This window comes from Saccostrea cucullata, unplaced genomic scaffold, assembly GCF_032062105.1.
Source record: "Saccostrea cucullata isolate Sc308-1 unplaced genomic scaffold, CSIRO_AGI_Scuc_v1 ctg149, whole genome shotgun sequence".
Lineage (NCBI taxonomy): Eukaryota > Metazoa > Mollusca > Bivalvia > Ostreida > Ostreidae > Saccostrea > Saccostrea cuccullata.
The window spans coordinates 90,693-114,908 of record NW_026933711.1 but is presented as its reverse complement, the minus strand read 5'-3'; the positions used below and the strand labels follow the sequence as shown (position 1 = coordinate 114,908).

Below are 24,216 nucleotides of genomic sequence, written 5' to 3'. Positions count from 1 at the left end.
GATAAAATGGCAAGAACCTTGATATGCTAGTACTTAATTAAAATATAATAAAAATGACCTGTATAAAATGGGACTAAATAATTTACAGGGTTCAGGCATAAAAAAAATAGTAACTTTAATATTTATATAAAATTCAATACCTCTTTCACCATGTGTAAAGAAAACAACTAGATGGCACAAAATGTCTTCACATTATTTTAACAGAAATTTAAGAACCATTACCCTACGATGCAATTTAATTAAGGCCATATAAAATTGAAATCTTGGTTCTCAGGCCCGCGCGCATCCGTTTTGAAGTAGCCGCATTGCCGATTTTATCGTATTTTTGATAAAATAAAAAGTTGATCTTGCGGAGACCAATCCGGGCAAAAAAAATTCCGACCTCATTTGTTTCGTAGTTTAGTATTCAAATATCACTTCCGGTAGCCATTTACAGTGAGATTTTGGCTACTTCGTTTGAAAATACATTCGAGGACATTACCTACGATGTTTACACGCTGTTAAGCAATGGATAAAGCAGAAATTTTGACCAGAAATGGAAAGTATATCTGTGATTAAAAAATTATCTTTATGTTAAAGAAAATTCGGAAATTAAAATTAAAAAAAATACCTCCCTCATCTACTTTATTGCCAATAAAATGAAAAATGAAATGCCGCCCTCCTGCATCTGTTTTGGAGAAAATTGGCCTGAGAACCAGGGAATTAAATTTAGATAGCCTAATATGAAAGATTCTTGGCAAAGAAAAAATACATTACCATATTCATTCCTTTAAATGTTCCAAGTTTGAAGTTTTGAAGTCAGTGGGTTAGCTTAGTAGACAGTCATATTTCATAGGACCACGACAGGAATGAATATGGTAAAAATTTATACATTTTGTATATATATCAAATATTGAACATTAATTACAAATAAATTGAACAATCAAACATGGTAAATGCAAACTATTAAAAAATTGAAAGCATTCAATAATAAAATAGTGTTTTCATTATTATGTTTTTTCCATTTTATTTTTTTTCCTTTTTTTTTTTTTTTATATGTTTTGTGTTTTTTATGATTTTTTTCTTCTTTTTTTTGTGAACTATACATTTTTTTTTTTTTGAAATATTTTTTTTCTTTTTTTGTAGATATTTTTCAAAAACATTAAATCCTCTGAAGAACATGAACGTAAACAATGGACTAAATGAAATTTTGTGTTGTAAAAAGGCTAAAGTCCTGCAATATATACGGAATATGATTTGCTCGTTGTTACTGCTGAAACTAGATTGTCGTATGAAATATGAAAAATGAAGAGACTTAATATAAGTAGAGTAGCAAAAGCGTGTTCAAAAGGGACACACACTTTCCTTTCCTGTATATTTTTTAAAAGTATATATCAAGGTTGAATTGCTTCATAAAATTCTTACTTTCTATCCCTCTCTCTGCAGGATTGCCATTTTATATAAATTTAAAAAAAAAAACAAAGCAAGAAAATCCCTTAACTGCTAATAAATGTGTAAATATCATTTTGAGTAAATGATTTTCTTTAATTATGGCATCATGAGGAAACTGCAAAAGGTAAATTGTGTGGGTGCATGCATTAACTGAATTTATGGATTTCGGGACATAATATTTCTGCAATAAAAATGTTGATTCTGCATCACTTGTTAGAGTACAGCTTCTTACAGTAAATAAAGCAAAATATGCACAATCTTCAATCTGTATAAAATCAGAAATAAATATGAATTCAATATAATCAAAATGAAATAATAGATGAGCAATCTTGAGTTCTATAATCAAATGAAATATAACATGTTAAAATAAAAGAAACGAAAAATATACAACAAGGACAATATGTAAATGTATGTTTGTATATAATAATTATATAATAATATATATTATATTTAACATCACCATTCAAAATAGGTTTATCTCATTGTAAAGCCTTCATTACGATTGAACACAGAAAAAAAATTATGAAAAAAAGAAACAATAAATCATTATAATCCCTTAAGGCACAGCAATATAACTGGTCATGTTAATTCTATAAAGGATACTGAGTATGTGACTAGAAAAAAAAATGTTATACTAAGCTGGTGCAGGCATTTACTAAAAAGGGTTTCAACTGTTAGCTCAAATTATGCACCATTGACTTTTCCAACAAAATTTAACAAAAATATTCAGATGCATAGCCAAAATTCATGACATGACTTGGATCAACACTTAATGTGGCCATGGCCTTTTTTTTTCCCCTTTTTATCTTACAAGATGTATAATATCTCAGCATGTAAATAGAGACAAAAGAAAAAAAAACTCTTGCACTAAATTGTAAACAATGATATATATGGCAGACGTGTAAAATACAATTACACCAAAAAAAAAACTTTTGATTAATGTAGATATTTTCATATAAATTTGGCAAACTTCCATACCTCTAACTGTTACATACAATTACAGTTTTCTACATAATGAGTGTCCTTGGTACAAGATTAACAAAATCAACTAAATAAAATCCAAGTTGATATGATCTGAAAACTTTTACAAAGAAAAACTGGGTTATACAATGTGTTCCTCATTTAAAACAACAACACTGAATATTACTTCAATTTAAAATTGCTCAGCATAAGGAACAAATAAACCTTTAAAACCGAATGTTTCCCTAAATACCCACATGTAGATTGTAAAACTGTCGCTGTAAAAGCTGACAAAAAATATATTCTCATTCAAAAATTACAGAAAAAAACCTAAGTAACAATTTGGGAGATCATAGCAGCACTGTTTTAAATGTTTCTGTTGCAACAAAAACATCTTGTTCTGGCAACAAGTAAATACAATATCAGATAATCATTTTGAACATCTAAGATAGTTTCAATTCCCTCATATTTCTTTTAAAAAATGAATACCTTTCAATGGTTTACCAAATATTCATGCTACAATTTAAATTCATTAAAATTATTTTTATCTAAAAGTACATAAACATGCCAAAAGCAAAACTTGGGTTTTCTGTTGTGTGTAAAAATAAGAAATACACAATATCTGTAAAGTTATTTAACCAAAGAAAATTGTCACAACCTTGGGAGTTGGAATGCATATGAATGGTGACAACACATTTATTTTACATTTACACATCACACACAAATCATAAAATGCTCATTTGCACCAAAAAAAAAAAGGCTATACATTTTCCAGACCACAATGCAGCATCTTTACCTGTCTGGACAACATATAAACACTGTATTCCTGTGTTAAAAATTGCAACTAAAAGCAAGTAGTAAATTGAAAGAATATAGTAACTTCCCAAAAAAAGAGAAAAAACTGACAAAATATATGTATAATTAACTACATAACATCCCTAGCACTTTTCAAGCAAATAATTGGAAAACAATCAAAAGTGAAATTATTATTAAGCAGAATGACTGGCTTAAATAATTTAATAAAAAAAAAAACCACAGCACACCCCAACACCAGTTATGCAGAAATGGGGGATCATGGTCTGGGTTCATTTTCCAAAAATTTGCTTCTATCTAGAGGTGCCAACAGGATTGGAACGTTCAAAAAACTTTTGTAAATGTAAAACTGAAAAATAATTCACATGCTGTAAAATTGCATGTAAATCTAAGTTATGTACAAGGTGTTCAAAACCAAGACATGATGATTATTCTTGGCAAGAGTGACAACATATCCTTCTGTGGTGATCTTTAGACCACAGCAGCGACTGACTTTGACATATGGACACTCAAACTCTCCAATGAGTGAGCCATCTCGTTGGAAAACGGCCACATGAAATCGATTGCCATGACTGTCCCCAATCAGAACATCTCCAGCATCACTGATATCAATTCCATTGGGGTAGTTGGTCAGGTTTTCACAGCCAATTCGCCTCATGAAGTGGCCATCTTCATTAAACACCACCACACAGTGACCCTACAGAACCAGAATATTAAATCAGTGGTCTAGAACTAGTAGTCTATGACATGTATATATGTAAATGAGTCACATATGTGCATTATTTTTGCGATGTTTAATCGCAATAGTTTAATTTAGTAGTCTAAATGTCCTCAGACAATCTCTTTGTCTCTATCTGAATGTCTTTTTTGCTTGATTTGCTTCTATCCATTACTTGTTCTACCTAAATAACCCTACTTTTGACACACATCTGACTGTTCTTAATATTGCAACAGGTGTAAAACTGTATATTGTAAAATTAATGTATCTCCAAGGTTGAAATGTTTTTACAAAAGGATTTTCCTTAATAACTTGTAGATTTTGTCAGTAGAAATATGTTTCTGAGAGAAAATGATACATACAACCATAATTTGTAATCCATTCAAAATTTTAAACATTTCATTCAGTTTAGATCATTTGACTGAATATCTTACTACACTTGTACACAAACCATTTTTGAGCAATATTTGCCTAAAGCATCACCAGATTAAGGAAACTTGTTGAAACAAGGGCTCTGCATCCTCTTTTAAACCATACTTCTCCAAAAACAGACAGTTGAAACTGTCACAGTGACCCACTGATGATTGTATTAAGCTACTCACTCTCATGTGGGACATAAGAATACACCCCCACCCCCAAGTATTACCCCTTATATTGTACCTGTATTAAACAACCACCTGTCTAATGTGACCAGTGAACATGATTTTCAACAATTTTTAGCGATAACGAGCAACTTTGGAAAATTATATTGTATAAATATGTATATAGAGACAATGAAGTGTTACTGAAATTAAATCACAGTTGTTTAAAGGTAAACGTAAAGTATTATTTGTTTATTAACTGATAGAAATATGCTATCAATTTCTACGAACCTTGAAGTCACAAACAAAGAACTCTTTTCCACTAACAGCAATATCTGAAGGCTCTCTCATGTAATCACTGCAGTCAAACCACTTGAGGAGGTCCCCTGCATCACCAATGACAAATACTGTTGGTGACACACTGTCAACTGCTACGATGTAACCTATAGGGTAAATATATCAAGTATCATTGTAACTACTAGCAAATTCCTTGTAACTACTAGCAAACTCTTGCAACCTTTAAATGCTAATTTGTCAACAAAAAATTCTTAGGAAGATAAATCATAAATGTAATAATTTAGTTGAGACAAGGAGATCACTCCAATACCTTGACTTGTGAGAGCCAATCCTGCCACAATGTCTATATATCTTATGGCTATCTTTCGAACAAAGCTTCCCTTTGCTGTAAATATCTGCATTCTAGATCTCTCATTACCCCTGTCACACACCACAAATTTTCCTGAGTTTCTCATCACAGCCACTTTTCTGGGATACCACAGCTGTCCCTCCTCTCGACCTGAAAACAATTACAATTAAGTTATAAAATTTTTGCTTTCTCCTCCCCCATTTGCAAAAATAATGCTGCTTGAAGACAAAGAAAGCCTGCAAGATCTGTATTATTTTTTGTGTCCGAGATAAAAAACACTTGCCACCTTACAACCTTACAACCACATATTGAACATTCACTGAAGTCCATTAATAATCATCTCACACAGTCCTAACTAAAACTTATTTGGCGGTCATTACGTCACAATGGAAAAAACATGCGTCATATCATGATGCCATGTTCCAGGTAGCTTTGGTGCAGCCAAACAGCGTGTTATGCAATATCATATTTCATGAATGCGCTTTAGTGTCACTATTGCAAAAACGTCCTTTCAGCCAATGAAAATTTAAAAAAGAATCACCTTCTATAATAAACAGTGATATTCTATGACAGCTTTATCGTAGCTGCAAATAAAATAAATTTGAATAAGAGTCTGTTGATACCACTGTATTAAACTGATAATTCTGTGTTGTCTGGCAAGAAAAAACTTTTAAAAAAAAAAGCAATTCTTTACTTTTTTTTTTTTAAATTACTTTTTCCCTGCAATATGCTCACCTGGTATTCCAAACTGGTACTTAAATTCCCCTGTTTTCTCAAAACAACATATTCTGTGGTTATTTGTATCAGCTACTACAATGTCCTCATCAATGCCAAGACAAAATCCATGTGGGGAATTGAACTGTCCTTTTCCAGGTCCAAGTTGTCCAAACTTGCATCTGAAGTAATTACATACGATTATTAAATCATTCAGTCTTAGGACAAAGACTAGGCACAACTTGTAACTACATGTACGTGTCCAACTTAAAACATTTCATTAGTGCAACTTTAAGGGCATATGAAGCCTTTAACTCATCCATTGTATAATATTTTGGACTTATTCTGATTGTGAAAGATGTGAATTATAAATTTCTAAAATAACTTTCTAATTATAACCAGAAACACAAGCCCTTTTTCTAGATATCTACAATTTTCAAGTCCTTTTTCTAGAATACAACTATCTACATTTTTCAGCTTGTAATTCCTGGAAATAAATATCTAATGCAAGGTGGGACTAATATCAGCAATATTCCCATTCAATTCGATATTTTTTTTTTTATAAGAGGAGGAATTTATTATTTTCCACTTTATTTAAAGAAAAAATTTATGAATATACATGTAATTAATTTTTTTGGGAAAAAGTCTGAACTTTAATTCTGGATAAGTTCAACTTTTTAATATTTTTTTTTATTCAAGTTAAAAAATTGATTATAATTGATTATCAACCAATTCTGTTCAGCTGATTATTATCGATAACTGATTATGACTTTTTTCTCCATTTCCAATCAGTAATATCATACCTGATCTGCATTGCACTCATTTTGTTTCCTCTTCTAACTGGAGGAAAAGGCATATTTGCAGCAGTAGCAGAGCTGAAATTTCCACTATTAAATCCACCTGCAGCTAAATTGCCAGCTGGAATTGGGAAATAAGTTTAAAGAACTCGCAAAAAACTATGGTAAAAGAGAAGATTAACATACATGAATAGATATAAATAATCTAAATATACACATACAGACTATTACATGTGTGTATGTATATGCCCTTACATTCCATGATATCCTTGCTGGAAGGATTCATACTGCCTATGGTTCCTATGGAACTAATGGATCCAATACTACCCACACTTCCCATTCCTCCAGCTAGACTGCTAGGTGGTTGCTGTAATAGGTTGGCCAGGGTTTCTAGATTAGGGGACTCTGACTGTGGGGTACTAGGGTGCAAAAGGGACCCAAAGTTAGCATCATTCTGTGAAATGGAGGGAGGGGCGGTCCCAACAGGAGTTTGTGGAAGACCTACTGAATAAAGAAAATAGAGAGCTGAGTGACAGTAGACAAATAGAGCTCTGTATTTAGTTGATAGTCATTATGACCAAATGAATATCAAGTTGAATACTTGTTCACAGTTTCAATAATTTCCAGAGAAAGCAAGTTTTTAAAATTATATTTCGATGTGAAATGCTATAGCAACATACAAGTCATAATAATATACAGAAAATTTGAGAAAATATTAGTTTCAAGTCTTCTTATTTGTCCTTTTACCTTAAATGTATATCTACTTCAAATTAAGTGGGTTATATAATGAGTATTATGATACCTGAATGGAGCTTGGCGAGGGCCGCTACATTCATCATTGAAGCACTAGAACCACTGTTGTTGCTTGCAGCATCCACAGAAATTCCACTATCTGACATTGCTGGACTGTGGGAATTCCTAGAGAGACTGGTTCCATGTTCGTGCATGGCTTGTGAACCTAAGGAAGATAAATATATTCTCTATGTTCATAATTTTCAAAAATATATTCAGATAGCTATGATTAATTCATACTTTAAAATTATCTCATTTGATCAATTTCTTATAAATGCAATGTACATACCAAAATAATATAATCAGTACTTTAGACTTGTGGGTCAAATTGTCTACGCTAGTCAATATGACCCTACTGTTCTTCAATATATTCCTATATCTGTGAACTCTGATCACTATAGTGGTGCAATTCTATCCCCAGGGGTCAATGTTTGAAACTAAATCTGTTCTACCTGATCTTCTACCATATAAATAGGACTACACATGCCTTTGTAGTCCTTAGAATATTTTTTTTTATTATTAAAATTCACATGAAATAATAATAAGCTTAGTTAGTGATATTTTAAAGTTATTCTATACTTTTAGAGGAGCTAGCAATACATGATTCAGGCTAATAAAATTGTACCACTGCTAGCTCAATTCTAATATTGCTGAAAAAAAGTTTGGTGCACACTTAAAATGAACTTGGACAGATGCCATTTTACTTCTCACTTATTCCTAATTATCTTCCCTTCAAAAAAGGATTGGGCGTTCCCTTGATCTATATATCCCTTGATCTATCATCAGTTCCCTTCACACAAGAATGCTTTGTGAAATTTTTGGTTGAAATAAGCCTTGTAGTTCTGTAGTAGTAAGATGGTATTGTGAAGAGTTTACAATGATGAAGACAACAAAATTTAATGTGTCAGAAAAGCTTTGTTTACCTGCCATTGCCGAGGCCATGGAAGCGGGGATTGTTCCAATCGGCCCTGGAGTATTACTCCTCATCGAAACAGGAGTGATAGTGCGGAAATGGCTGTGAATCATTTCTTGGGTCGAAGTCTGACGCATTATACCCTGATCAGGACTCAGTACTCCACTTGGCAGAGAAAATCCCTCATTTTCAAATGATGAATGAAGTGATGACAAGGGTCTCTCAAGCTGTGGCTAAAATTAAATGTGCAAAAATTTCTTTAAATAATTTTTTAAAAATGAAATAAATTATATGTGTTGCCATGATTACATGTTCAATAGGCACAGTGATAAAAAATGTTCTAATTGATTTAAGTTCAAATGATTGTCATACCTTTGGCTCCTCTTTGACAAAGGAACCAAATGTCTTGTCAACTGCCTTTTCAAATGCATCGGCATCAGAGTGGAAATCCAGATTGATGTGGATATCTGGCTTAGGTGTATTGTTGATTAGGAACATCAGTTGTTTGCTTATCATTTTTTTCATCAGAGCAAAATGCAAACCAGTACCATGTTGTAACAGCAAGTCAGTATACTTGCATCCATCTTCAATTTTTTCTGATGTTTTCTCTACACTGTGGAAGAGATCCATAATGGCAAGTTCTTGGCGAGAGTGAAGATCTTCCAGCTCTTCAAGCATAGCATCCTACAGTGGAGAAAAATGCAAACCATTTGCTTTGAAATCAGCTGCTGTCAACTTTCCTAGCTCAAAAATTGCATTTGTATGATAACAGATGGTGAAGTCTTAAATTTATATATTTCTATTTCTATTTGTTTCCTCTGTAACAACTCTTTGAAAGTTAGGTGAGTTGATTTCACTATCAATCAACCAGAATGTAAATTTCACCAAACAAAAATTCAGAAGCTAAGGATGCCTAATATGCATGTAAATCTCATGCTGCTGGCTCTGTGTCTCACGTCAGTGGGTGGGGAGTATTGAAATTGACATAGGAGAGCTCATTTAAATCTAATAGCTGAACATTTTTTTCCTCTAAACTTATAATTTTATTTCACAATGAGTATGATATGAGACTGTCTAATTGGTTGGGTATATCAGGGATATCAACGACAGTTGGAAACATGGAACAATTTATGCACAACCGGTTTCGACTGTTATGCAAATTATCCCATGATTCCAACTATTGATGATGCCCTGGCATCCCTAACTTGCACAACAATTCCTTAAATATTGTCTTACCCATTTCCTTATTCTGTGACAACAAAAAGATAAACGCATACCTTTTTCTTTTCCAGCATAGCTTTATAACTTTGGAATGTTTCCTGAATCAAGCCTTTTGCATTGTCTCGCTGCATCTGCAGGTCATTCAGGCTACTTTCCAGGGTTTGGTGTGCTTCTTCACAGACGGCCACCTTTTTCTTGCTTTCTTCCAGCAATAGGGTCAAGTCTTCTTTCAGCTTCTTCTCCGTTTCAGTGACATTTTCACATCTGTGTTCTGGTGGCTGATGCATATTCTTCATACAATCACTACACACTGCCTCCTGAAATTTTTTTTCTTTACATTTTATTCCATTTAATTACAAAATGCCCAGAAATTTCAATTACTATTTGAGTACTTGACCATTGCACATTATACCAATACTAATCTGCAGATGGTCCATTTTTTAAAAAAATCTTTGACTCTTTACCGATTTTAATCCAATTTTGCATTAACCTAATGAGAAATAATGGAAAGGAAAAGTTTTAAAAAGGTGTATGAGGATAGAATAGTCTGCAAAATATTTAATATTAGATTGGAGTTCAAGTATTGCGACGGTAGCCCGATTGTTCAAGCATTCTAAATGGACATGCAAGTTAAACTGGATTGAGAAAAATCATTAAAGAGTACCCCATTATTGCTCAACTATAGGCCCTGATCATTCCACTAGCCATCTAAGGAAAACAGACATCCGGAATTGCAAAATACCTACCCATATAACAGTTACACAAATATTTAAGATACGATAAATCAGGCATGATAAGCTACAATCCTAATTCAAATTTATATATGACACTCACCTGACAGGTATAACAGTAGAATTTGACATGTTCTGTAGGGTGGCTGATACAAAATATGACTTTGTGTGCCAAATTGCGACCTCCTTCTTTCATGTCCTCAAACAAAACCACCTGTAAAGGAAGAAGATAATAGCCACATGCCAAGTCAAAAATTTCCCCCTTAAAATATAACAAATCTATGGGCAATATTTTGGACTTTCAGTTGGTAACAACTTATATATTTAAGTCATATTGATCTGTCCAACAGCGGCCTATAGTAAAACGACAAATAAAGCCTCGCTCAACAAGAAAACCTAGATTATAGGGAACAAATTTTTTAAAAACTCACAGAGGACCTTTCCACATATTTCTTATTTTGATATTAATAATCTTGGTTTGAAGTAAAAGGTCAAAGTGACCTCCTTCCATATATTTATGACTTATTCTGATATTAATAATCTTGGTTCTAAATTAAGAACACATGGTCCAGTTCCCCACAAATATCCTTTATTTGACCAATTCAGCAGTAATACCTGATTAACTTTTATGTATTACAACCCTGCCATGATCGTTTTTATTCTAATTCGAATTTCCTCTGTCAAGGGTTAGAGATCTTTAGATAGCTCATACGTAGATTCAGTTGGGAAAATATTTAGGTAGCTCATACGTAGATTCGATTGGGATTTTTTTTTCAAATGATCATTGGACTTGAGTAACCATAATGAGTTGTTTCAGGAAAGATAAATATGCATTGAAAGTGCATATTAAATTTAAGAAGATATTTGATACAGTGTATGTTGTATAAGTCAAATATGAAGGAAAAAATGCATGTAATTGTATAAATAGATACCTATATTACAAATAAAACTATAAATATAGTAAACTTGTCCATTTCACTCTGAATTGAATTAAGGTTAAAATTTCACAGTTTCATTGATGTATTGATTTAAAGTTCTGGTATAAATTGTTTGGTCTGGTAAAAAAATTATTTTTACCAGACATTTGGTCCTGTAAAAATTTTTAACTTTCGCGTAGACTGGATCAGAAGCTGAAGTTTGTCATTTTGTGTTTTGTCAGCAAATGTTCTATTTCCGGCTAGTAAGAGAACTCTCCTTACCTCATGATTATCAAAGCACCTCATGAACTGATGTGCTGTGACACAATTTCCACAGAGGTAATTTCCACTGATACAATCCCTGCAGCGGGCCACCGCCTCTTCCTTGGCCTTGCAACTGTTACACAGAATCTGCTTATCTTCTATGGCGGCCATTTCCAAGAAATCGGAAATGACATACTCTGGTTGCAGACTGGTAATTCCCCCTGATGGGATTTTCGTGTCCTGTTTACAAATGGAACAGGTCAGGGAATCTTGTTGATCTTTTGCCTCTGCATACTGATTTTCCAGACAAGTCTGGCAGAAGACATGAAGACAGCTAAGTATTTTAGGTTGTTTGAGCTTTTCTTCACAGATTCTACAGGTGTGTTCCTCATCGCCCTCTAGGGTTATGTTTGGCATGGGAGACACCTCTCTGGACTGTTCTGGAGATGCTTCGGGGGACATTTCTTTTGATGCCATGGCTAACCTACAAAGAAAATTTAAACATTTTGAATCATAATTACAATTTAAAAGCAGCGTGTCTAAAAAAAAAATGTTTCTTGAAGTAAAAAATTTCCAAATCAAATTTGGTCAGAACCTTGAGACTCTACCTTTACTAATATGTCTCCTTAAAAATTTTTTTAATTTGACACCAGAAAATTGGCTATAAACAGAATGATCCTAGGTTTAGGCTCTTTGTGTGGCAGGTTTGATAGTTATCTCACTCATAAATGTAAAAATTAAAAAAAAAAATTTTTTAATAAAAATAGTGCAGTCTACATATGTATCAAATTGGATTAAATTGCAGGATGAGTAAGATTTTAAAATTCCTCTGTTTTTAAATATAGATAGCTGGACAGATTGAACTTAAAAAGCCAATGTTTATACACTCTTGTTTGCAAATATAAACAATTTCATTATTTTGTTAACTGCTTTATTGTTTACTTTCTTTTTTACTTTTTCATGTGAAAAATTGCAAGGTCCACATTTTTTGTTGGATTAAACACAGTATCTGCATTTTGTAACAGAATTAATTGTCAAAATTTTCAAAAGAAATTGACACAATTTATTTTCTTTTATCATAGATTCAGATGATTTTAACATACAATACCATCATACCTCTGATCTGATGCAAAAACACAACTAAACGGTAGGTGGACTTAACAATACGCAGGGCTTGCAGGCCATGTGCTCTGACTAGATCCACAGATCATGAAGTCGTTTATCAGTATAGACATCCTATACAGCTACAATTGACATCCTTCCTGACAGGAAAATTATTTCCTGTTCTCATCAAGAGATACAAACACCCAATGTCCTGAACTGCTTACAAAAATGCAGCCATGCATAACACATTTGATAAACAGTCATTTCCACTCTACTTGATCCATGTATCTTTGACCTTGACCTTCATTCTTGTACTAACACTTGCTGCACATCTATTATCTTCATTTTTCAGTGTTTATCAATGCTAAAGCTATATAAATGAACTGTTATGCAGATGAAAATAAATTCAAGCTAAGCAAGAACTCGTAATGAACATCAATTCCGCGAAATTTGGTCGACACAATTTGCAATGGTCGACAGTCATGCGCAAGAATAAATACCTTTATGAATACCGAATAGACATATATATCTTTCTTAAATATAGCTTAATGTCTGGTTTGGCACAACCAGATACATTTACATTCTTATTACATATCTAATTACCCCACATTAAACTTCCTTTTCAAAACCATGCAGTTCTAGACCTCCATAAAAAATCTGTGCCCCAGACGTCATCAATGATTCGCCTCGTGGGGGTCACGAGCAATTTACCAAACAGTTCACATTAAGCTAACGATGTTGCAAATATTTTCAAGTAGTCCAGGACATGCATTATTTTTTGTCATTTTGGTTTGTGGATAGCGAGGGGGCGTCTCCATAACAAACTTTGCACCCTCGTCCTTGCTAGCATGTGGTGTAACGAAAGTGCAATCTAAAACATGGACAATACAACGAGATCGTGGAAATCCATAAATTGTTTACTCACGTGGAATGTGTTGATGTTCTGGCACTTAATATTTTGTCGAGTTTAGCTTGTATTTTATGGAAAATATGCCATTTATGCGAAGAGCCTTCCCGCCATGTATCGTCCCTACATCAAGAATCGCAATAAAATGTATTTAGCAATGCGCATGTCCTTAACAATGGCGGGAGTTCTCGAACTTCGTGCAGCAACACCCCCCTTTTTTTATTCATTGAACACACCTTAATATTTCATGTTACTAGTTAACATGGTTAGGCGAAATCCCTTTCTCACCCAAAATTGAAACACTACAAATAAAAGTATTTGGTGTATAATATCGCTGATATTTTAAATGCAGTGTAACGGAGAGAAAACCCGTGGGTTCCGACGATGATGTGGCGAAAGTCATACAAACAGTATTCAAATATATAATCACATAGATTTTTTTCTTGTTAACCTTTGAAATGCATTATGGGTGAAATTACAAATATTTTTGACATCTTCTGGATTGGGAATTTTATAAGGTTTATAAATATTGTTAAAAGTTTACAATATTTACTTTGCAGCTGTTTGCAATATTCCTAAAGAGAAAATAATGGGGGAAAAAAAATGAGAAATCATAATAATATCAAAAAATGGGGGAGGGCAGTCAGAGAATTTTTTTTTACTTATCGGAAAAAGTTGACAATTAAGCAAACAAAAAAAAGAAACATTACCCAAACTTGAAATGCCTATTTCGTGGGGGGTAGAGGCCAAGTTTTTTCAAGGCCAACTTTCATTACCATTTTTTTGCATACAATACTACATATCCCTAATATTACTTTACTGTATTAAATATTGGGGGGGGGGGGGGGGCAGCCTTTCAAGGTACTGGTACATTTTCAATAGTAATAGTAATGTTGGGAAAAAAGTGTCCCCCCCCCCCCCCCCCCCCCCCCGTTGCTACGTGCCTGTATCTTCAACAACAGTATGACAGTTTACACTTATAATACCTTTCATCCCTGACCCTTGAAAACAATTACATAAGAGTATCTTTCAACATCTAGCTGATAGATATTGATGAGAGGTACCCAACTACTTTTTTTTTATCTTGACCATTCCTTTAATATTGACCATACTTTTCTTTAATTAGTGTTTAGCTCAGTTTTAAAGAAATCATTCAAGATAGTGGAATCAAACTTCATAAGCTGATACATACTAATGTAAGCTATTCAACTGCATCAGCAATGTTTGCCCTTGCATTTCCCTGTGACCTTGAACTCACTTTTCTTAAATTAAAGTATTGCACTTTTAAATAAACCATTCAGGATATTTTTATCAATCTTAATATGTTGAAACACATAAGAAAAAGCAATTCAACTGCATCAAAAACTTTTTGAGCTTATACTTTCTCTTTCCTTGACTTCACTTTTCTTTAATGTACATTTTGATAAGCTTTTAAGAAACTTTCATGATATTTTCATCAAACTGAATATGCTGATACATACTGATAAGGATATTCAATGTACTGATGTAAGCTATTCAACTGCATCAACATTATTTTATCGTGCACTTCCCTGTGACCTTGACCTCACTTTTCTTGAAATATATTTTGCTCAGTTTTAAATAATTCATTCAATTTACAATCATTTTGTGCAAACCCACTCTGAGCTCTGAATCATGGCTGATTCAAGAATCTATCCTTGAACTATTGATAAATTTGAAGTTTATTTTCCTCAATTGAAATTGTTTTACTTTTGTAATAGGACAAAAAATACAATAGACAAGACCAGGATTCAAAGCTGTGCCCCCTGCTCTACCAGTCAGGTCTACCACAGAGCTATCAGCAAAACAACCTGTGACATTTCTCCTTCGTTACAGTCCTTCAGTTTCTGAAGATATTTATCCAAAATCTTTCCTGACAGGCCTTTCACTGGCATTATTGAAAACAAAACTGTTGAGAGGTACATTTTATGTACTTGAATAAAAAAAATTATGTACAAATGTGAATTTTGATATTTCTTTATACTAAGATAAATATATGTTTCTTTTTACAAGAACAAATCACCATTTCAAGCTGACCAGCTATACTGCTTTTTATAGATTTGAAAGCACATTACAGTATAAAAACAAGGTTATATTAAACAAACACACATTTTATAACAACTGATCCTTACAATGAAGTGATTTTCATTCCACATATGCATGACTTTAAAATATATCATAAACTTATAATTATTATTATAACTTATTGATTATATAACAAATAATGCTATAATGAAGCAAAATAGTCCTTCCCTGCATTTCGTTATTATGGGTGTTTTACTGTACATTGTATGTTTTCAGTAACAATGCAAAATGTATATCATACACTGACATACAGATATCAAATTATGCATTAGCATGGTTAGAAATTATACCAATAAAACATAACAATTCTTAGCAACAAAATACACAGAAATACTTTTTTTTCTTCCATTTTAGTGTCCTTTTGAGATCTTACCGTAACCTGTGTTTGTGATGTGAAAAAAACTTTGTCATCATGTCCTTTTTAAAAATTGATTCATAATTGGACAAAATCAGATCTGTCTGCCTAGATTTTATAAACCTTGGCATCAGAGTAGTGACCAAGTCCAGACAAAATTTTACTATGCCTACAATTGTAACTTCAAAATTGAGGCCATTGAACTACGCGATATATGCAAAACATCCAAGTGAAGAATAAAGATACACCTGCTGAAAAGTTTGACAATCCAATGAATTATCATACATGTAAGTCAAACAACCTATGGTTTAGATAAATTTAAATATGCAGTTGACAAAATTTCCTTAAGTAAACACATAATGCATTTATTAATACATAATGCATTTATTAATGCGATTTAGCTAGGGTAAACTATCAAGCCTTTTTGGAATTTATAGACAAATAACACTTTAAGGACCGGTTCGCTACATCAAATACGCGAATAAAAGTTGGTTTACAGTACTAAAATATAATATCAATGTATTTAAATTTCACCATTATTTTTCTTTTTACTGAAGTCTACAAAACTGAAACTCTTTCCTCTACATGTAACACATAGTACACCCTGTCCCTATAATCCTCACTTTCAACTTCCGTCATGTTATCAGATACAGAACTCCAACCAACATGGGGGAAAGGGTTTTCTTCTGTTAACACAATCTTCATGGTTTCTGATGTATTCTGAACCTGTTTGGTGAATTCCATCTGCCATAAACATGGAGCTGAGTTTTCAATCATGGACTTGACTTGAGAAGTGGGTACAGGAAAATCAAACAAGTGCTTCTGGTCAAGGGAGTTATTTTCATAGTACTTCAACATCTGGATGGCAATGAAATTCAGGGTTTGCATGGATAATTTTAGAAACATCTTTAGCATGACGGACATTTCCAGAACATGATGTAGCTTCTCCAAAGCAGCCAGTCTCTGTGTGAATGGTCCCTCCGTCCCAATGAATGACTCAATGTTTCCAAGTACAACCAGTTCATTTGACAAGAAAGCATGCACATAATCTTGTCGCAGTTTCTCCAGCCCTATTTCAGCTAACAGTTGAATGGCATAAGATCCCCCAGCTAAGTTTGGCATTCTGAGTTTTCCTCCACATGCCTCCCTTACCATCTGAGCAATGACAGTATTATTCTTTCTGTGTACCATAGGATAAAACTCTCCATTACTCAAGACAGCAAATACAAACTTTAGAGCTTCTTCGAGCTCACTGTATGACGTACACTGTATGAGGATGTTCCATAAATGGTCTGTAAAATCCAGATCCTTCCGTCGATCAAAAGACAGGGAGTCCAGTCCTAAGATGTCGGCCACATCATTTTGTGGGGTTTCTTTCTCACCTTTAGCTGCATCCCCAAGTTTTAATTTTTCAATTTGCATTTTCAACTGCTCCAAGACAGAAACATCACTTTCGTTGGCCAACCATAGAATTTCTCCGGACTCCAAACCTACAACACAGTAACAAGAACTATAAATTCAAGGTACACAGTTCTACCAAATAATAAACAAAAGCTTCAATAAATGATATGAGCTAGTATGAAGTTCCAAAACTTGAATGAAACACATAATGAAAGGCACAGTGCACTTTAATACATAAATTAATTGCAAAAAAATCTTCACATCAAAATGTCTTACATATGAGGACATTTAAATGTGGAAAACTTTATAAATAATGGAATCAAAATTTCTTGGCATTATACAAATCCAAACATTAATTTGAAGTGGTGGAAGAAATTGTAAAATAACAGGCAAAACTCTTTGGGATAAAAGAAACTATGCACAACAGTTTAAGAGGAGTGGTGCTAACAAACTGTTCATCTCTATATTCTAAATATGGCCAAAAAGTCTAAGTTGGAAAGTGTGGAAATTGCACACAAAAATAAAGGAATGCCATTTCCTGGTAATATGCACATCTTCATATTGTGTCCTAAATATATATATAGTTTGAAAAAATTCTGTGCATTTATGAGGATTGCCTTACAAAATGTTCATCTCTATATTCAAGGTATGGCCAAATGCCTAAGTTTAAAAGTGCGGAAATTCCCGGAAAAAATAATTATTAATTTCCTTAATATGCAAACACATATGTGTCCTAAATACCTTTTATAAAATTCTGTGCAGCGGTTTATGAAGTTGCGCTGACAAACTGTTCATCTCTATATTCAAGGTATGGCCAAATGCCTAAGTTAAAAAGTATCTACCATCAAAAAAAAAGGAATCGGAATTTTAATATGCACATCTACACATTGTGTCCTAATACCTGCAAAGTTTGACAAAATTCTGTGCAGCGGTTTATGAGGAGTTGCGCTGACAAACTGTTCATCTCTATATTCAAGGTATGGCCAAATGCCTAAGTTAAAAAGTGATTCCCGGAAAAAATAAAGGAATCGGAATTTCCTGGTAATATGCACATCTACACATTGTGTCCTAAATACCTGCAAAGTTTGACGAAATTCTGTGCAGCGGTTTATGAGGAGTTGCGCTGACAAACTGTTTATCTCTATATTCAAGGTATGGCCAAATGCCTAAGTTAAAAAGTATAATTTTAATTTCCTGGTAATATGCACATCTACACATTGTGTTCCTAAATACCTGCAAAGTTTGACGAAATTCTGTGCAGCGGTTTATGAATTTTTTGACAAACTGTTCATCTCTATATTCAAGGCATGGTCAAATGCGTAAGTTAAAAAGTGAGGAAATTCCCGGAAAAAATAAAGGAATTTTCCTTGTGTATGCACATCTACACATTGTGTCCTAAATACCTGCAAAGTTTTTTTGCGGTTTATGAGGAGTTGCGCTGACAAAAAAAGAGGACTGACTGAATTGACTGACTGACTGACGGACGGGTCAAAAACATTTAGCAACTAGTTGCGTGGGGTATAAATATCACTGTATGAAGTTCCACTTCAATACTCCAACCCCAATTAAATTAATGAGTAAAAGATGTAAATAGAAATTTCATTTACAAACTTTATTTAACAATCCTCCCCAAACTACAAAAAGTAACATGGAAGAAAATGTAAAATTAGACAGAATTAAATTCAGGTCTGACTCTGAGGAGACATTTTTTGATGAGTCTGTAGCTAAATGGTCTGAAAAAAAAAAAAAGAATGGATGACCAGAGATCTGCAATGCCACCGATTAGAAAAAGTGCATATTTTTTGCACACAAAAAAGTGTGCCATTTCTCAATTGGTAATTTTCTCAGTAAACTATTATATATATATATTTAAAAATATTACTGACAGCATGTGTTCCTTACATTCTAATTTTTTGACCAGCCAGCTACAGGTCAGCAGCTATAATTTCAGAGAATTCCAGAAAACTAACGTAATTTTAGCAATTGTGTTGTCATTATAAAGTGTCACACCCTTCATTTTTTTTGTCGTCACTGTACCAAATAAGTGGAAATTTGAGCGAGATGCAAATTTAGCAATTTGTCTTTTAAAATTTTTTTATTTTTAGCGAGATGTAATTTAAGCGATTTTAAAATGCTCACTAAGTACCTTTTGAAAATAAAACGCAATTAATTTTTAGCGATTTAGGTATTGATATGTAACATTTATGGTCCAAATAATGATACACCACTTTTCTTTGAAAATTTACAAAAATATATTGATGATATGCAATGTAGAAATATTATTTTGTGTGGAGATTTCAATTTAGTTTTGAATCCAGATTTGGACTATTATAATTATAAATCTGTGAATAATCCAAAGGCAAGAGATAAAGTTTTGGAAATAATAGAAAATAATTGTTATATTGACCCTTTCAGACAGCTTCACGAAAAAGAGCGTCGATATTCTTGGAGAAGTGTGCCATTGAAGCAAAGCCGTTTAGATTTTTTTTTAATATCTGAAACCCTTTTGTCAGGATTGGAAAAATGCTCTATAGATACTAGTTATAGATCAGACCATTCCATAATATCCTTGTCTATAGCTTTTAATGAATTTAAGAAAGGTAGGGGGTTATGGAAGTTTAATAACTCTCTACTTCATGATGAAAATTACTTAGATTGCATTAAAAATGTAATTTTAGAGGTTAAGAAACAGTATGCAATCCCAGTATATAACTTTGACAACATAGATAATATTCCAGATTCCAATTTTTATTTCACTGTTAATGATCAGCTATTTTTAGAAACTCTGCTTTTAGAGATAAGAGGTAAAACTATTTCATACGCATCATATATCAAAAAGAAAAGAGAAAACAAAGAGAAAGTTTTAATAGAAAGTATCAAACTATTAGAAGAAAATGTTGAAAGTAATATTGATGAATTATATAGTAAAAAGCAAGAATTGGAGAACATTAGAAAGCATAAATTGCAAGGTAATTATATCAGGAGTAGAGCAAAATGGGTCGAAGAAGGCGAAAAACCAACACACTATTTTTGTGCATTAGAATCCAGAAATTTTACTAGTAAGATTATACCTAGATTGGAGGATAATAGTGGTAATATTATTTATGATCAATCAGAAATTTTAAAAGAAGCAAAATTATTTTATGAACAACTATATAGAACTAGTACAGTAAACCCAAATACTGATCTATTCAATGAATTAAATAATGAAGAAATACCAAAGCTTTCTAGTAAGGAAACAGAATCTATAGAAGGTGAAATTACTTTGGAAGAAGCCTCAGAAACACTCTACAAAATGAAATCTAATAAATCTCCAGGTTCTGATGGTTTTTCTGCTGAATTTTTTAAGATGTTTTGGAAATATATTGGTCCCTTTGTAGTTAGATCTATAAATTACAGTTATAGAAGTGGAAGTCTCTCTATTACACAAAGACATGGCATTATTACACTTTTACCAAAAGGTGATAAGCCAAGACAATACTTAAAGAATTGGAGACCAATCACTTTGTTAAATACTATCTATAAAATTGCATCGGGTACTATAGCAAATAGAGTAAAAAGATACCTTGACAAAATTATTAACAAAGATCAAACAGGTTTCATCTCTAATAGATATATAGGTGAAAATACAAGGTTAATATATGATATAATGCATTATACGGAAGAAGAAAATATACCTGGGTTATTATTACTTATTGATTTTGAAAAAGCCTTTGATACTTTGTCCTGGAATTTTATTCAAGGAGCACTTAAATTTTTTAACTTTGGTCCCTCAATTAGGAATTGGGTGTCACTTTTTAATACGGACATTACATCTGCAATAAATCAAGGTGGTAATCTTTCTGAAAGAATTAACATCCAGCGGGGTTGCAACAATTGGGGACATTATCCCCTTATATATTCATTATATGTGCAGAAATACTAGCAATTCAAATTAGATTAAACAAAAATATTAAAGGAATAACTGTGAACAATACTGAAAAAAAGATTTCTCAATTAGCTGATGACACTTCTCTTATTCTTGATGGTAGTAAAGAATCCCTTGCGGAAACATTAAAAACATTAAAGAGTTTTTCAGAAATGTCTGGCTTACATATTAATTATGCCAAAACTCATATAGTATGGATAGGCTCCAAAAAGTATAGCAATGAAATATTACTGCCAAATTACAATCTTAACTGGGGAACTACTAGATTTACCCTTCTAGGAATACATTTTGATGTGGAATTGGATAAGTTACTATATTTAAATTATGATCCCAAGCTAGTACAGATTAAATCAATACTTAGACAATGGGAGAAAAGGTACCTAACTCCAATTGGGAAAATAACAGTCATTAAGACATTAGTTTTACCTCTATTAAATCACATTTTAATGTCAATACCAAATCCCACTGAATCATACTGCAAAGAATTAGACAAAATATTCTTCTCATTTCTATGGAATAATTCAATTCATAGGGTTTAAAAAAGAAGTTATTATTAAAAATTATGAAGATGGGGGATTGAAAATGTTAAACCTAAAGTCTTTTATATCATCTATGAAATTATTTTGGATAAGACAGCTCATTTTTACAAATAGGGGTATGGAACATCTCATTCCAAATTTCAACTTAGACAAATTTATAAATTGTGGAATTGACTATGTCACAATCTATCTGAAGACTTTGAAAAATAAATTTTGGATAATTTTCAAATCCTGGATAATACTACAAAATCATGAGATAGTTTGAGGTTGCTGGTGACTCACCTCTGTTTTACAACCCAATGAAAAACCCTTTTAAATAAACAAATGTTTAACAACAACATTAGAAGAGTTAATGATATTATCAATGAAGTGTTCTTTTCAAATTTTGAATCTTTTTGTAATACCTATCCCATGATTAAGATGAATTTTTTAGAATATAGTAGTATTATTCATGCTATAAAATCTTGGATAAAAAATTCTGGCCTTGACATACCTATTAAAAAGCTAGAAAACCCATTAATTATGAGAATTATCTACAAGGTGATGAAATGTCACAAATTCAAATGTTTTTATGAAATTCTTAACCATAACTCCTCAATGTCAACAGGTAAAACAATTAAAAATGTTACAGATTGACAATAAAGAATGGAAAAAATTCCACAAAATACCCTTCAGAGTGACAAAAGACTGTTCCAATGGTTTCAATATAGAATTATAAAAGAGAAAGGGTACAAATTCATTTTTATTTCAAAATTAACAAAAATGACTCTAAATACTGCAACTTTTGCCTCTCAGAAGAAAAACAATAGAACACCTTTTATGGGAATGTGATTATACACAATCATTTCTAAAAATTTGTAATTTTTCTATTGAAGATAAAAACAAGACTGGTCTAGTCATTAATATTACAAAAAAATCTTTTATTTTAGGTTACATTGAGAATAATACTGATATTCAAAATACTATTGCCCTTTGGCTGAAATATTATGTTTACACATCAAGATGTACTAAGAAATCTTTGAATTTATGTGCTGCAATATCACAAATGAAGTTTTATTATGAAATACACAAATTTATATCTTATAGAAATAGTGGAAAAGAAAAATTTGATGCCCAGTGGATCAGATGGAACCAACTTTTCTCCAAACTCTCTCTTTCAATCTCTCTCTCTCTCCTCTCTTTCTTTTGCTCTCCTCTAACCTATCTCTATTTAAAAAAAAAAACATCATGTATTAATTCAATGTTTTATATTGTAAAAAGAGATGTGAATAAAAAAAAAAAAAAAAAAAAAAAAAATTTTTTAGCGATATTCAATTTTAGCGATCCCAGCATCCTGCCAAATAATGCCAAAATTAAATCCTTGCTAAAAAATTCTGCTTATACGGTATCAATTATGATAAATATGTACCATTAACAAATGATTTCAACATCTCCAGTTCTCTGTAAAACCCACTGGCTGTGGATCTTTCATCACCAGAAACCACTTGTGCCTGGATGTGTGCCTGCGACTCCAATGGAGGAGACTGTAAAACTGCTGTGCATATTGGTTTGGTCCATTCAGTTTCAACCACTAATGATCCAGCAAATTCTTGGCCGTTTGTGACGATTTCCTGTAACATTTTCCCCATCATGTCATAGCAGGCTTTGTATTTCATCTGCTTTTCTGGAATCTTAAGATTATGAATCTTTGGGAAATGGCCATTTTTAGGTTCTGGAAAGGATACCTTAACGACGGTGGACTTGAGATATTGTTCCTCACGAGATAACAGCTGACAGGCAGTATGCTTTCGATTTTGTCCATCACTAAATATGAGTAATGGTGGCCAAGAATTCCCTTGAGATGCCAGGCTGTACAATGATGCTACAACTCTGGTTTGATTGAATGGTATTCCTATTTTGGTCAGGGCTGACTTGAACTGCTCTCTGTTGGTCGGAATTCCATTAGGTGCTTCACTGACAACAATATCTGATAGGTCTGCATACTCTTGCATCTTCAAAGGTGACCCTTGAGATGCATCATAGCTGTTGGTGTGCTTCCTATTGCTTTTTAAAAGTGATTCATGGGGCATAAACTCGGATACATCTGGGTCTGTGAGCAACATGCTGCCCGGATTCTGGGCTAAAATTATTGGCAATGGAAGAGATACCAAAGATCCTATGCCAGCCAAGCGAGGATCTTTTGAATTTGTGACGTAAACATACTCAACATCTTGAAAAATGTTCTCAACATTATCTGTGCCCAGCTTCTGCATAAAGTTACCATAATCAGCAATGACAAGTCGATCCATTTTGACAGGTTTATATTTGGCGGGAGTGTAATTTTTATAAATACCAAAATGCCGTTGGTAAATATTTTATTTCCGGCAAAATAAAATTTACGA

General features: G+C 32.8%; 2 protein-coding genes across 5 annotated transcripts in view; both read right to left on the bottom strand.

Moving 5' to 3' along the window:
- LOC134239030 (formin-J-like) overlaps positions 1-13,676 on the bottom strand; it is a 93,570-nt gene extending 79,894 nt beyond the window's left edge. The window contains exons 1-10 of one of the 4 annotated variants that reach the window (XM_062721169.1): positions 13,528-13,676; positions 11,517-11,982; positions 10,421-10,531; positions 9,643-9,903; positions 8,738-9,049; positions 8,376-8,598; positions 7,463-7,618; positions 6,916-7,164; positions 6,667-6,781; positions 5,884-6,045 (exon numbers count right to left, since the gene is read on the bottom strand). In XM_062721169.1, the coding sequence (XP_062577153.1) occupies positions 5,884-6,045; positions 6,667-6,781; positions 6,916-7,164; positions 7,463-7,618; positions 8,376-8,598; positions 8,738-9,049; positions 9,643-9,903; positions 10,421-10,531; positions 11,517-11,975 (2,048 nt within the window). In that variant the 5' untranslated portion in view covers positions 11,976-11,982; positions 13,528-13,676. Of the gene's footprint in view, positions 1-5,883; positions 6,046-6,666; positions 6,782-6,915; positions 7,165-7,462; positions 7,619-8,375; positions 8,599-8,737; positions 9,050-9,642; positions 9,904-10,420; positions 10,532-11,516; positions 11,983-12,614; positions 12,944-13,205; positions 13,508-13,527 lie in introns of those variants that run through there. The other 3 variants (XM_062721168.1, XM_062721166.1, XM_062721170.1) reach the window with 3 other exon arrangements.
- A 2,796-nt stretch (positions 13,677-16,472) lies between these two features.
- On the bottom strand, positions 16,473-24,153 carry LOC134239028 (protein zwilch homolog). The gene is made up of 2 exons (XM_062721164.1): positions 23,244-24,153; positions 16,473-17,457 (listed from the first exon to the last, which is right to left on the bottom strand). The coding sequence occupies exons 1-2, from the start codon at positions 24,121-24,123 to the stop codon at positions 16,526-16,528; spliced, it is 1,812 nt and encodes a 603-aa protein (XP_062577148.1). The 5' UTR covers positions 24,124-24,153; the 3' UTR covers positions 16,473-16,525.
- Positions 24,154-24,216: the final 63 nt, after the last annotated feature.